At 47.5% G+C, this 13551-nt stretch overlaps 1 protein-coding gene across 1 annotated transcript in view; it reads right to left on the reverse strand.

Moving 5' to 3' along the window:
• UCK1 (uridine-cytidine kinase 1) overlaps positions 1 to 13551 on the reverse strand; it is a 79345-nt gene that overhangs the window by 42945 nt on the left and 22849 nt on the right. Inside the window, exon 3 of the mRNA XM_069609294.1 lies at positions 6971 to 7067. Coding sequence (XP_069465395.1) covers positions 6971 to 7067 — 97 coding nt within the window. The remainder of the gene's footprint in view (positions 1 to 6970; positions 7068 to 13551) is intronic.

The raw sequence follows: 13551 nt of genomic DNA on the forward strand, positions 1-13551 counted from the left end.
GTCCACATCTGAGCCACAGCGTGGCAGTTGTTGAGTAGAATGTTTGGCATGCGGCTGTCCATGATTGGACAGTCCCTGCCCGATGGATGGTGCATATCCTTACCATTGGTAGATGTGGTGGCGGCTCCCGTCCAAATCCTACATCCGAGCACCAGTGTGGCAGTTGTTGGGTAGAATGTTTGGCATGCGGCTGTCCATGATTGGACAGTCCCTGCCCGTATGAATGGTGCATATCCTTACCATTGGTAGACGTGGTGGCAGCTCCAGTCCAAATCCTGTATACAAAAGGCGACTGCAGCCATAGTTGGAGCCAAGACCCCTACGAAGAAGTGCAGCACGCTGAAGACTATGGATGACCATTGCAGCTGATCAGCATTGCCTCTAGCCCAGTCCTGATAAAGCCTGGCCCCTCTGCCCTGATCTCAAGAAGGACCTCATTGGTGCTTTGACCCCTTGACTGGTGGGAACAACCTGTCCCGACTCCTGCTCGAGGAACTGTGCCACCTGAGCCTTCGGCAGTGTCCCTGCAACACCCGGTGGTCTGGCCAGATCTCACCTGAGCTATCCCGCTGCAGCTATTGCCAATTTGAGTGCATCCTTGGAACTTGTTGGATCCTGCATCCCAGAGTGCGCCCTGGCCCCAGCAGCCCGTGGCCACTCCATCAATATCGCCACCCCCTCAGCCTCCGAAGACAGGTTCTTCTAAAGGTTTCTGGCACTGATGCGAATGCCCCAGATGGGGTATATCCTTTGGGTTGCTACGAGGGACATGCTCCCACAGGCCACCCCACCGGTACCCTTAGTCATTCCTCCAATGGATCAGGTGCCTCAGGCCCCAGCGCTTCCCGTGCTTCTTTTGCCAGCTCCTTCTCCGGCCCCAGCGCTTCCCGTGCTTCTTTTGCCAGCTCCTGCTCTTTTGCCAGCTCCGGAGCAGGAGCTGGCAAAAGAAGCACGGGAAGCGCTGGGGCCTGAGGCACCTGATCCATTGGAGGAATGACTAAGGGTACCGGTGGGGGGGACCAGCAACCCGAAGGATATACCCCCATGCCACCGGGAGTACAGGCGGTTCCACAAGCTCCTGTTCCCACACTGCAGCCCACGGTACCCAGTACCCCTCCACCAGTTCTGGATCCTTCGAGCACTCAAGCGGACACAGACGAGGAGGACGACCCCGACACACCATCATGAGCGAAGGCCTTCCACGAACACCTTGCGGCCCTGCCAGAATACCTGGGCATTCCTCAGCCCGAGGTTGAGCAGCCAGAGGTGGGGGTCCTGGCAGAAGTCCTCACGCTAAGGCCCCCCCTCCAAGATGGGTATGCAGAAGGACGTTGTTGCCCTGGCCAAGAAGGGATGGCTCAAGACACACTCAGCCCAACCTGTCAATCGGCACCTCAATGCCAAGTACAGGCAGCAAGAGGGGGATACACTCTTGCTTTCGGCTCATCCTCACTCATCTGTGATCGCTGCGGCGTCACTCTATTTTAAGCCTCAGTCGTCCTCGTCCACCTCGTCCTCTGCACTGCTAGGCAAGGAGAAGATCTTGGAGGCGTATGTAAAATAAACGTGCCCCAACGCCTCCCTGCACCTGCGTCAAGCCAACGACGATGCCATGCTGGCAGCTGCTAACCAAAGGTTCTGACGGGCAATCACGGACTTCCACCCGGAACTCCCGCCCCAAAGCCAGGCTCACTTCTAAGCGGGACTAGGAGAAGCCAGGCTGGTAGCATCTACTTCATGAGTCCTCAGTGGCCCATATCGATACCTCTGGTTGGGCCATCTGCATCCCCACGGACATGAGAAGGATGGCCTGGTTCTGAAGTTCAACCAGGACGTCCAGGAACGCATATTGGACCTACCATTCGAGAGTAGTGACCTCTTTCACTCCTCCACGGATGAAGAATTAGATAAAAAGAAGAAAACTCACAGACCGCTAAGTCTTTATCTATTCTGATGAATGCCACTTTCAAGGCGTACACCCAGTCCAATCCACGCTCCGACAAGGGGTGGGTGCCTGGATAGGTCTGAGACTTCCAAGAACGGAGGTCCAGGCAACCTTACCGTTCCCCGAGTCAGCATCGGAGAAAACAACAAAAGGGGAGGGGGGATCCAATCCCCCGCTCCTCAGCAGCCTCAGAGGGAAAAAAGGCATGGCACACCCCTTTGGGTCCATGTGTCTCCAGTGGGGGGCAGGCTTGCCTCTCATGTGCATTTTTGGCGCCAACATTTTTCAGACCCCTGGATCCTATCTGTAGTCTCCACAGGGTACCGCCTACCGGTCCCTCCCTCCTCCCCTCCTCTCCCACAGAATGGGACAGCAACTCTGATGGCGGAAGTCCGGTCGCTCGCCGAGAGCCAGGCAGTGGAAGAGGTTCCAGCCTCCCAGAGAGGATTGGCTTCTATTCCAGGATTTTCACCATACACAAGAAGAACCAGGCTGGCCTGAGAGTTGTGTTGGACCTTTCCACCCTCTTCCTCTCCCTACCTCTACAAAAATTCAAGATGGTTAAGCCAGCTCTCATTACAGAGACACTGAACAGGGGAGACTGGATGTGCTCCCTGGATCTGAAGGACACTTATCTACACGTCCCAATTTGGCAGCCTCATCAGTCCTTTCTGCGGTTCAGGAACATGGGCTGCCATTTCCAGTACAAGGTTCTACCCTTCAGCCTCAACACAGCCCCCAGGGTATTCACCAGGCTGATGAATGTGGTGGCGGCTCTCCTCAAGGCCCAGGGCCACCACATCTACCCATACCTCGACAACTGGCTTGTCAGGGCCTCATCTCCGCAGGCGGTTTTTCACACCTCCTCCGCGCTTATGAACACACTCCACGGCCTGGGGTTTACTATCAAAATCAAAAGTCTCAGCTGCAGCCCACGCAGAAGCTGACCTTCCTGGGCCTCATCTGAGACACTGTCTCCGAGAGGGTGTTTCCCTCAGAGGACAAGGTCACGGCCATCAAGAGAGCTACTACTCACTTCCTCTCCAGGACTGTGACTTTGGCCTGGTGGTACCAACACCTAATGGGCAGTATGGCGGCGGTCCTTCTGGCCGTCCCCCATGCGAGACTCAGGATGAGGAGGCTGCAGTTGCACTTCGCAGCTTCCTGGAATCAGGAGAGGGGCTCACAATCGGAGCCTGTGGACATTCCCACGTCTCTCCAACCCGGACCTCCTCTGGTGGTCTGCGGACTTCAACCTACGGCGGGGCAAGCCCTTCCAGCAAGCCTCTCCCTAAGGTCACTGTCAGGATGGACACCTCCCTCGAGGGCTGGGGAGCCACTCTGGACAACCCCAGCGTCCGTGGAGTCTGGACATGGCAGGAACAAGAGTGCACATCGACTGGCTAGAGTAGAAGGCAATATGGCTGGCCCTCAAAGACTTCCTCCCTCTCATAGAGGGCAAGACAGTACTTATCTAGACGGACAACTCCACCAGCATGTACTATGTGAACAAGAAGGGTGGTACCAGATCCCCTCCACTTTGCAACCTTGCGATCAGCATGTGGGAGTGGGCCCTGGAGAGCAACATCTACCTCATGGCTGTCCATCTCCCAGGTGAAGCCAACCTGGAGGCGGACAGACTCCGCAGACTGGGGGCAGACAATTACGAGTGGCAATTGAACGACCTGGTACTGGAGGAAATCTTCCGCAGCTTGGGGTACTCCCAAGTGGATCTGTTTGCCTCCCACGTAAACTAGAAATGCCAGCAGTTCGCCTTCTGGCAGGGGTAGGGCCATGGCTCCCTGGGCAATGTCTTCCAGCTACAGTGGAACTACATGAGGGCGTACGCCTCCCCGCCCTCCCCTCTTTTCCACAGGGTGATCTGCCGGATAAAGCAATAGTGTCACCTCAGCATCGTTTTGATAGCTCCCTGGTGGCCGGCGAGACCATGGTTCTCCGAGTTGCTCAGCCTATCAGACAGGCCTCCCATTCACATACCACTGGGCCCAGGTCTGCTCCTGACACAGCAGGGGGACAGGGTCCTCCACCCTGCTCCTCACAAGCCAACCCTCGCAGCATGGTTCCTGAACAAGTCACTCTGAAACACGTGAACCTATTGCAGGCGAACCTGGAGATTATACAGGGCGCCAGAAGCAAAGCTACCAGGAGCCACTACAATAGCAAATGGTCTAGATTCTGTCATTGGGCCGGCTCTAAGGAGATAGACCCTCTCAAGTGCTCTTTGGATGATGTCCTCTCCTTTTTGGCACACCTCGCACACTCCGGAGTGCAAGTCGACACATGCCGCACTTACCTGGCAGCCATTGGTGCCTACAGAAATTCAGAGGAGGGTCTCTTTCCCTTTTCCTCTAACCCAGTGGTCAAGCGGCACCTGGCGGGCCTCCACAGACTCTACCCACCCATAAAAAGGCCTCACCCAGCCTGGGACCTCAATGTGGTATCGGGTGCATTGGCCCACAAACCATTTGAGCCAAAGGCGTCCGCTGACATCAAGTGGGTAACACTAAAGACAGCCCAGCTAGTGGGCCTCACCTCAGCACGCAGGGTCAGCGAGATCCAGGCCCTCATGGCGTCAGTACCCTACACCACTTTTCACAAGGACAAGGTGGTCCTCCAGACGCACCCTGCTTTCCTACCCAAGTTCTCATCCACCTTCCACCTTAACAACAAGGTTTTTTCGACCTACTTTCTTCTCCAATCCCAAGGATGAACCTCAGAGTGTTGCATCGGCTCGATGTCAGGCGCGCTCTGAAGTATTACTTGGACAGGAGTTCCGCAAGTTGGATGCCCTTTTTGACACTTTTGGAGGTTCAAGACCAGGCTATCGGGCTTTCAAGGCCTCCATCTCTAGGTGGATGGTCGCGGCCTTCAAGGAGGCCTATGAGGGGCAGCACAAGCCACTTCCGGCTAATTTGCATGCTCATGCTATCAGGGCCTAGAGTACGGCTATTGCGTTCCAATGCCATGTTCTCTGGCAGGTCATCAGTAGGGCGGCCACCTGGGCCACCCCTCTCTGCTTTTTGCAAGCACTACTGTCTGGATGTCACCTCTAGGTCAGGCGCGTCTTTCTGTCAGGCTGTTTTGAGAAACCTGTTTACTTAAGGAGGGTCTCCTCTCCACCCTAGGGCTACACTCAGTTGTAATCGCCCATACAGTATGGAGGAAAGGGGACGAGACGTAAGAGTAATTAATAATTACTCACCGAAGTGACTAACATACTCTTAGTCCATAGTCCCGTTTCGTGCATACGTCCCACCATCCTCCCCCCTAATAATACTGGTGTCATTAGGCAATGTTGCATATTGTCGATGCGTCAATGAGGACTGATAAGACCCACCGGTGGGCGGAGGCAGGCGAGTGACCAGGACTGTACCCCTGCGTGCCTCTAAATTTAAAGGGGAAGAAGGTTTTTCTGGTGAAAAAGGTTCCGTCTCCTGTCCCTCGTGAGGGATGCCCATACAGTATGGAAGAAAGGGGACTATGGACTAAGAGTACTTTAGTCACTACGGGGAGTAACCATTAATTTCTTCACCACATTCGTTTTCCTTATTTTCAAATGCTAAGTACCTCTGTTTTGGCCATCGGCATAAAAGTCCTGTGTACCATGGCTCAATTTGTGGCTTGTGGCATTGCTTGTTTTGTGAAACATTACAAAAAAAAATGCGTGATTTCCTAACTAGAAGTTTGGGGGGAATGTAGCGAAGCCAAGTCCAAACATGTCCAGTACATAACTTTTTTCTGTCATTTTTTCCAATTTTTTCACAAACGATGGGAATTTTAACTGCATAGTTGTTGCTTAACCTGTGCAAATGACCCCTTCCTTAACTTGTAATTTTGTCTACTTTTCAGAAATGCATGCCTTTCTGTCTTCCCATTCAGCTTTTCTACTCTCCTCTTCCATTCCCTTCCCTCCATGCATGTCCTATTGAAAAAAAAGGGAACAAAACCGCCTACTTCTCACAAAACTGATAGAAACCTTATAACAAATATGCTTTTTTGTTTCCACTCAACCTGTTCTTGAAAGTTTGGAAATTGAGGAATTCAGAACAGCAAACCATTTGTTCCTTGTTCTTACAAGGAAAACACCAAAGGCTTCTTTGTACCTCATGTTATTGGCATTTTCTGAAAAAACACAAAATGTGGTCACTTTTATGTTATTTTCTCAAACACCCCTACAACAAACTAGGAATCCTTGGTGGTTTGACGACAGCCTACATGTGGGGAGAAAATGGCGCAAATCTGGCTGGCATATCACTTGTAACAATAAAGTTACAAGGATTGAATGCGGCATAGCAAAATGTCCGAAAAAGGGCTCAGCACTAGGAGCAAAAACCCTCAGCCGTTAAGGGGTTTGCAGAACCCCAAAGGCAAATGTACATTTGTATTTGATAGTAGTTGTGTGATAATAATTACCAGAGGTTTTCATTGATTAGTTTGTTCTTAAAAGCCTAATAAATAATTGTATGCATTTGTACCCTTCTGTCGATCTGGAATTATTGGGAGTGCTTTGCGAGTGTCTCGTCTGAGTCCTAGACCCCTCTGACACCCCTCCTGAGACGAAGCCTTGCTACTCTGCTACTCCATCTTGACTGGGGTTTGGCTAGACATCAGTCTCTTTCCTGTTCACCAGAATAGGGCGGCCACTCAAAATCCACTGCAGGGTTGATTCGGAAAAGCCATCTTAACAAGGACAAATGTAGAAGACCTTGAAAGGAGAACAGTCCTATGTAAAAGACAAAATATTAGTGTGCATCTCATGTGGAATGTTAGATGTGAGATTTGCGATGTTCCATCTCCTAGCTCCCCAGTGGTAGCGCCTGCTTAATGGGGGATGCACGATACACAGGAGCTGCTTTTCGCTCCTTTTCAACAAATCCTTTTTGAGATCCCTTTACCTAAAAAATGGATACATCGACACAAAAACATAGATGTAGCTTTGGTGTAATAATGTGTGGTCATTTCCAAAGGATTTACAAAATAATAGCCAGGTGACTCCCATCTTACCTGGAATGGGTGATAAAGTCATATGTGGGTACGTCCACTGCTAGCCCAGCAACGACGGCCTTCAGGGTGGTGAGCAGCAAATCATTGTCGAAAGCATCTGGCAGGATAAAAAGTAAACCAGGGTTTGTATGACGCGCAACACTGGGAGGGAATACTTGTCGCAAGGTCTGGCACTGAAGGGAGAAGGAATCTGTGCATCGGGTCATACACAAAACATACAGGGGTCAATCGTGCTGCGCCATTTAATCCCCATGTGCTTTCCCAGGTGGGCAAAGGCTTTACTTGGTCTTCCTTGGACCTGTCTTCTGACCGCTTCCTAACTTGTGGGGAGCCTTACTCCTGCAACAAAGTAGGAAGAATACTACTAAACGCTACAGATTTAGGATTTAGAAACCCATGTGCACATCCCTCCAAGTTCTAGGGGATCGCCCCTCATATACATTGCCAAGCCGAAACTCAAACCCAAGTGTCCATTTTGATACTCAGTGATCAAATTGTGCTCTCAGCATTAACCTTGTTGTGCGTTCTTTTTTTGGTGAAAGTATTTTCACATCTATTTTCCACTCACAAGCTTTTCAATAAAACGTTTAATTCGAGTTCGTGATTGGTCTATTTCTTTCATGAGCATGCATCCTTTCCCCGACTGGTGATTTGCACAATGTCCATGTCACATGTCTAACATATCTTCATTCAGCGCAGTGAACAAAAAACGCCGGCCTCATCTTGGAAGGTACAATTTGTCGGTACTGTACATTTCACCAAATCAGAAATCTTGGAATAGTTTTTTCTTCGAACTGTTAACATAAGTAGGTACATTTTAAAACACAGATTGAGGTGAGGGGATAGGATAAGGCAGGGGGAAGTAAGGTGGGGGAGGGGTGGGACCCCCCGCCCCCACATAATAAAAAGACATTTCGAAGAAAAAAGAATTTGAAGATTTGACCTTTAGGTGAAGTGGATTCCGTGAAATCACTAACATCTACAATTTGTACATAGCGAAAAAGGGGGTGGGAGTGATGTACTGGGCTCCGAGAGGGTGTCTGAATGACCAGGCAGTACCATGCGCAAATTCACAACCGCAGTACGCGGGTTGTTCAGGGACCATTATTCTGGACATGTGAAGTGCAGGCGCCACGTGGGGCTGCTAAAGCACCAGTGTAACTACCAATCCTTTTGGTTCTTGAAATCCTTTTCCACATGAACACAGTAGTATGGTAGTGAAAAAGACCCCGGCCCGGCTCCTTGCAGGTCTAGCCTGTTCTGATGACGATCAGGATTTGGTCATACCCCCCAAAAAAGGCCAGGGTGGTTCCTCGGCTCCAGTGTCTGGAAGCACAGCTCCACATCTTCCATAAGGCTTGTGCATTGGTACTAGAGCTTGAGGCGGCCTGCACAAGTCCACGTTTACAGCCATGGGGGAAACTTCTCCATCCTGTGATGCAGGGAAGGTTCCAAAGAAAAGTAAACCTGATTCTAAACACTGCCAAAGGCGGATAAGTAGTTCCACCAGCCCAGGAATCTATTTCTTCTCAAAAGAAGCACCATCACACTGAGAAACCTAATAGCAGGTAAGTACCATTAGTGCCACTGCTGCCCACCGCAGAAGCTTTTCTTTTCCACCATGGTACTGGGCTCGGTATTGAACATTGCCATTTCTGATTCTCTACCCTTAGGGTTAAATCCCTGATGAATCAATGTTTTTTTAATTATTTACAGATTAGTTAGTGGAACCTTTCATTGCTGCTTTGTGTACTTATGGATCAGCTCTACAATGTTCCGATAGTCCAGAGATCTCTCCTCTTCGACAAGCACTTTCAGATGTGTGTTTAGCAAGAGCCCAGATGAGTTACTTTCAATATAAAGAGGTTGCTCAGAGCTTGGCCTGCATCACTCGCTTTGAGAAGGCACCCTCTGCGCACTCACCCATGTCCTGTCACAGTTCTTCGAGAGAGAAGGTCAGACTGTAGCTTCAGAGTCTGACAGATGGTTAGAACCCTTGTCCTCAGAGTTACTGACTCTCAGACCAAAGGATCATGTACAGCCTGTTCCCTGCCTGCCTGATACTAGTGTCTGTTACAATATCCAAGGAGCTAGATCACAGACAGAAAAGGGAGTGGTTAATAATGAAGAGGTAAAAACAACTCATTTTACATTGAACGTAATGCAAACAAAAATAAAGACTTTTTAAATGAAGAAAGTACAAATAACCAAATGTATCATTTTACATTTTTTTTCCTACAAAAGCAATATCTGTGCAAATGTATGTATTGGTTTTTAAAATATGTTTTTGATTTCTTACTGATTTACGAGTGCCTCGAGAAAACTCTTGCCATATCATCAGCCAGGTAACATATCAACCTCTTATTTGCACTTACCTTTGACCAGTTTTGAAGGTATATTGTACAGGGGAGTCGGGGGGGGAGGGGAGACTGGGGGAAAGCCACCACCCACTCAAATCTTCCAGCACCATTTCAATCTTCCTCTGCTCGCTTCATCTGCTCTGAAGCATACCAATTTCAGCCAAAGTCTTCCTGTTTGTTTTGGTTTAGTTTATGCTTTTTTTAAAATTAAATATTAAAGTTGAGATGTTTGTGCTTTTTATCCTTGTTATGTTGTTGTTTTTACATGTTCAGTATGCATCAGGGATTTCACAGTTACCTGAGGCTACACCATTGGACATTAGCTGCACCACTCCGGGTCTCCCCACCAAAGACTCCAGTGTGGCGGGATACCGCCGCTGAATGTTCTGCTCCCCTAAGAGATGGTCCCTTTACTCAGATGGGGACTTGAGTTACAATGTGGAGCGCACCTTTAGGAGGGCCTGGGGGAGTTTTCAGAGCCACCTTTTCCCAAGAGATTGAATAAAAAATACAGAAGGTCCAAATCTGAACCTGTGACTCTGTGGCCTCATCTATGTAGAACATGTCAGATATCGCTGTAGCTCTTGGGAAGGGCTACACAAGTCGCACAGTCTTTCCACAAGTAGCATGTGCCATAAAAGAATGTCTTTTAGAGTTCTGGCCTAGCTCTAGAATAATTGAATCCTGCCGCGGACCTGATAAGTTGTTTTATTAGGGTGTAGAATGAATTTGAAGCATTTATAGATTTGATAACAGGAGATGCAGCTGATAAATTGAACTTCTTGTTGTCATTGGCCTAGGAAGTTGCTTTCATTCAACAAGGACTTGACAGACCCTTTATCTAATCTGTACTCAGATGACCAGGAACAAGTTCTGGAACTTCCATATGATATATGTTCCCCAAGACATACGCCATGTGGTTGGTTTTACAGCAGTGCAAGATGGTTTTGCTCATGCTCCAATCTTTCACCACCTTAACTTCTCGAACGTCTGCATATGCGTTACCTCGTCTTTCCCGATTTCACAAGTCTATGAAGGTGTACAAAGCAAGAAAATGATACTCCAATATCAAGAAAAAGGAGATTCTGACCAAAGGGGAAACAGACAACTGTGGTCGTCAAGGACACCGCCAACAAAACTGCCTTACTCTCTCTGGGAGCTGGTATCGGACCCTCCTATTACTTGCAGCACAGAGACTTTTCAGAAATGAAAACCCGCCATTTTTATTATTTTATTTTTTTGGTTCTATGCAAGCAATTAATGCGAAACCGAAAAGTGCTCAAAAAGTTATTTGGAGGGGGGAAAAGGATGCAATTGCTTTAGGCTAGGGGTCGGCAGGGGGGAAAGAGGATACCATGTGAAACTGTAGAGTTGGGGGTCTTCTGGGGAGCCAGTTGCAGTTCAAATGTTTTCAGATTACTGTTAATCGCGAGATTCCTGCAGCTTCAACGGAAGACGGGATAGAAAAAGAAAATGTGTCACACATACAAAAAAGAGTCAAAGGGTGTAATGGGAGAGGGCCTGGGGGAGCAGCCAAGGTAAGTTGGGGGACCATGGAAAGAGGAGGGGGCACTTGCTGAGTGCCCAAGAGGACTGGGAAGAGTTTTTGACTTTCCAAAGTTTTAAGATTATTAGGGGAGTACCACAGGCATGGGTAGTTAATTGCAGCTGTATGTGTAGTTCATTGTCATTATCGGGAGAGATTAAAGAAAACATTAAATGTTACACCTACAGTGTAAATGCCATGGCTAATGGGCCCCAAAGACCGGAATTGGTGCAGCAGTACAGTGGCCATGGCTGATAGTCATGGCTAGTGGGCACCAACGCAAGTTATTGGTGCAACATGTACAGTGGCTACGGCCGAAGGCCATGGCTTGTGGGCCCCAAAGAAACTATAGCACAACAAAACCCTTGAAATTCTGTGATGCCATCATTCTGGTCATACACTGTGTAACAGGGAGCCTAAATTTAAGGTGGACTTGCTTAAAATACAAGTGCTGAATTTCAAGGGTTTTGTTGCGTTAAATCTGATCACCTTAACTCTCTCTTAACAAAAGGTTTTTTCACTGAATATTTATATTAATTATCACTAGCCAATTGCTAGGTGAGAGTACACATCCTGCACCCTGTACTTGCATACATGCAGGGTGCAAAATGTGCAATCTCCCCTAGCCATTGATTAGTGTTAATTAATTGACATCAATGACTCTTAGCGAGTAAGAAATGGTGTGCTGAGTGCGTGTATAGAATTAAGGTGGCAAGTGACATTTTATGGCTGGATAGCAACGTAACATTTTTGCTATATACATACATGTTAAATGGCCGTTATGGTTAAGTTACTCTAACAATAACCTGTGAAATTCAGAGAAAAAACGTTGTTAAAAAGGTGTGCTATGGATGCAATGCAAAATCAAAAAAACCTAAGAAATTTGCCAGTTATCGTAAACTATGCAACCATAGCTCGCGCTCCCATCAGGCACTGCTCAGACTAACACACAGGACATCAAAGATGACATCACAAATGGCATCACATATGCTGGGAAGTTCTTTTTTGCTTAGTGTAATGTATATATGTATGCATATGCACGAATGTCCTCGAACTTTTGTCAAGTTTGCAAACATCACTGTAATGACCCTGATTATATAAAATTTTTGCAGACATTGGAGAAGGAATACCATCCGATTTTGGGCCTTTTCTGGTCATATTGCACTGCATCCTCACCACCCTTCACGTCCATAGAGATTGTGTAATTTGTAATGTTGCGTTTTTTAATATTTTCCCTCTGCAGAGTACAGGTACACTTTGCAAATCCAACATGGTATCAGTTTCAACCGTTTTGTCACACCTCACATTTCTCAATTGACCCATGAGCGCCCTCGTACGATGCCCGCAAACGTTACACGGCTCACCGATTCATTTAGAGGCGTCAGTGGACACCAAGGCATAAAATAGGCAGTGTCGCAGAGCAATCTGCTATGCGATTCTGTAGTTTTGCTAATTAAATTGGCACTTTTGTAGAAAAGTTACCTATTTAAGTTACCCTGTTCAATGAAAGCACAGCTCACCCTGCATTGCTCTCTTGCCTTCAGAGCTCTCTCCACCCTCTTTTCTCAGTTCACTGCAAGTTCAAAGGGGCTAATGGAGAGAGTGCCGCAATAATCATCCCCTTCACTCGTATGCCAAATGGCCTGTGTGGGAGTGCTACGGACATTTAATTTTTAAAATAATTGCAAACCAGAAATAATCGGGATAATACTGTTATGAAGCTAACTGTAACCTGTCTGCCAAAGACCAGTATGTGTTCGTTTTTTTTTTTTTACAAAAGGCTTTCCATTCCTTTTCTAAAAATGCAATAGGTTACATAACATAATTACAGTATTGCTACTGTAAAACACAGCAATGTCTCCACGCTTAACAGTGAAGTGTAAATCTAGATTTAATTTTGTTGGCAAAGATGCATCATATCAATGAGTGGACACTTTTGAAAATATACATGACCACGCAGTCAAATGCTTTGATGGCAAACCTAGTCCTGTGGCCTGCTGGTTACATACGGCTTGCTATAATATCAAGAGAGGAAACCCGGTAGACCACTGTACAGTGTCTACTCTGTCTATATCCGGGTGGATCGATAACAAATCTAAATAGAAGACAGAGCTAGCGAGACAGGTGCTAGTCTCAAAACATATAGACGAAGGGGACCAAACGCATCTAAAAATCTATAACATCAATTTTAATAGCAAATCAAATGGTTAAAATACATGATTAAATTCGGTGGTTCACAATACAAAAATATACAGAAAACATAGGAAAACGTAATTGGCAATAGATGCTAATTAACACAAAGTCAGGAAATAGCACGGTACATCTAAGACAACCTGTTGTGTACCAGATTCCATTTGAATTATTGTATCATATTCTCACTTCCCTGTTGTCAATCCAGAGAACCGTCTCAACATGTTTCTGTTCACAAACATCATTAAAGAACATTCATCGGGAGAAAACAATAATTAACACGAAAAACCTAGTTCCTATAGAGTCACAGACTTGATATGGGTCAGTCTCATAGCACCTTGTATGGTGCTCGTGGGGGCTCTCAACTTCTATAGTTAAGTTGGGATAGGAGGAAGAATCAATCCTGCCAAGGTGGATAGTGGTAGGCGGGCCACACTGAAGTCTCTAAGGTGGTGCGGGTAAGTTCTCCGCAATGGGAATCAGTT

Source organism: Ambystoma mexicanum, chromosome 8 (genome assembly GCF_040938575.1).
Source record: "Ambystoma mexicanum isolate Mex_15411 chromosome 8, UKY_AmexF1_1, whole genome shotgun sequence".
NCBI classification, from domain to species: domain Eukaryota; kingdom Metazoa; phylum Chordata; class Amphibia; order Caudata; family Ambystomatidae; genus Ambystoma; species Ambystoma mexicanum.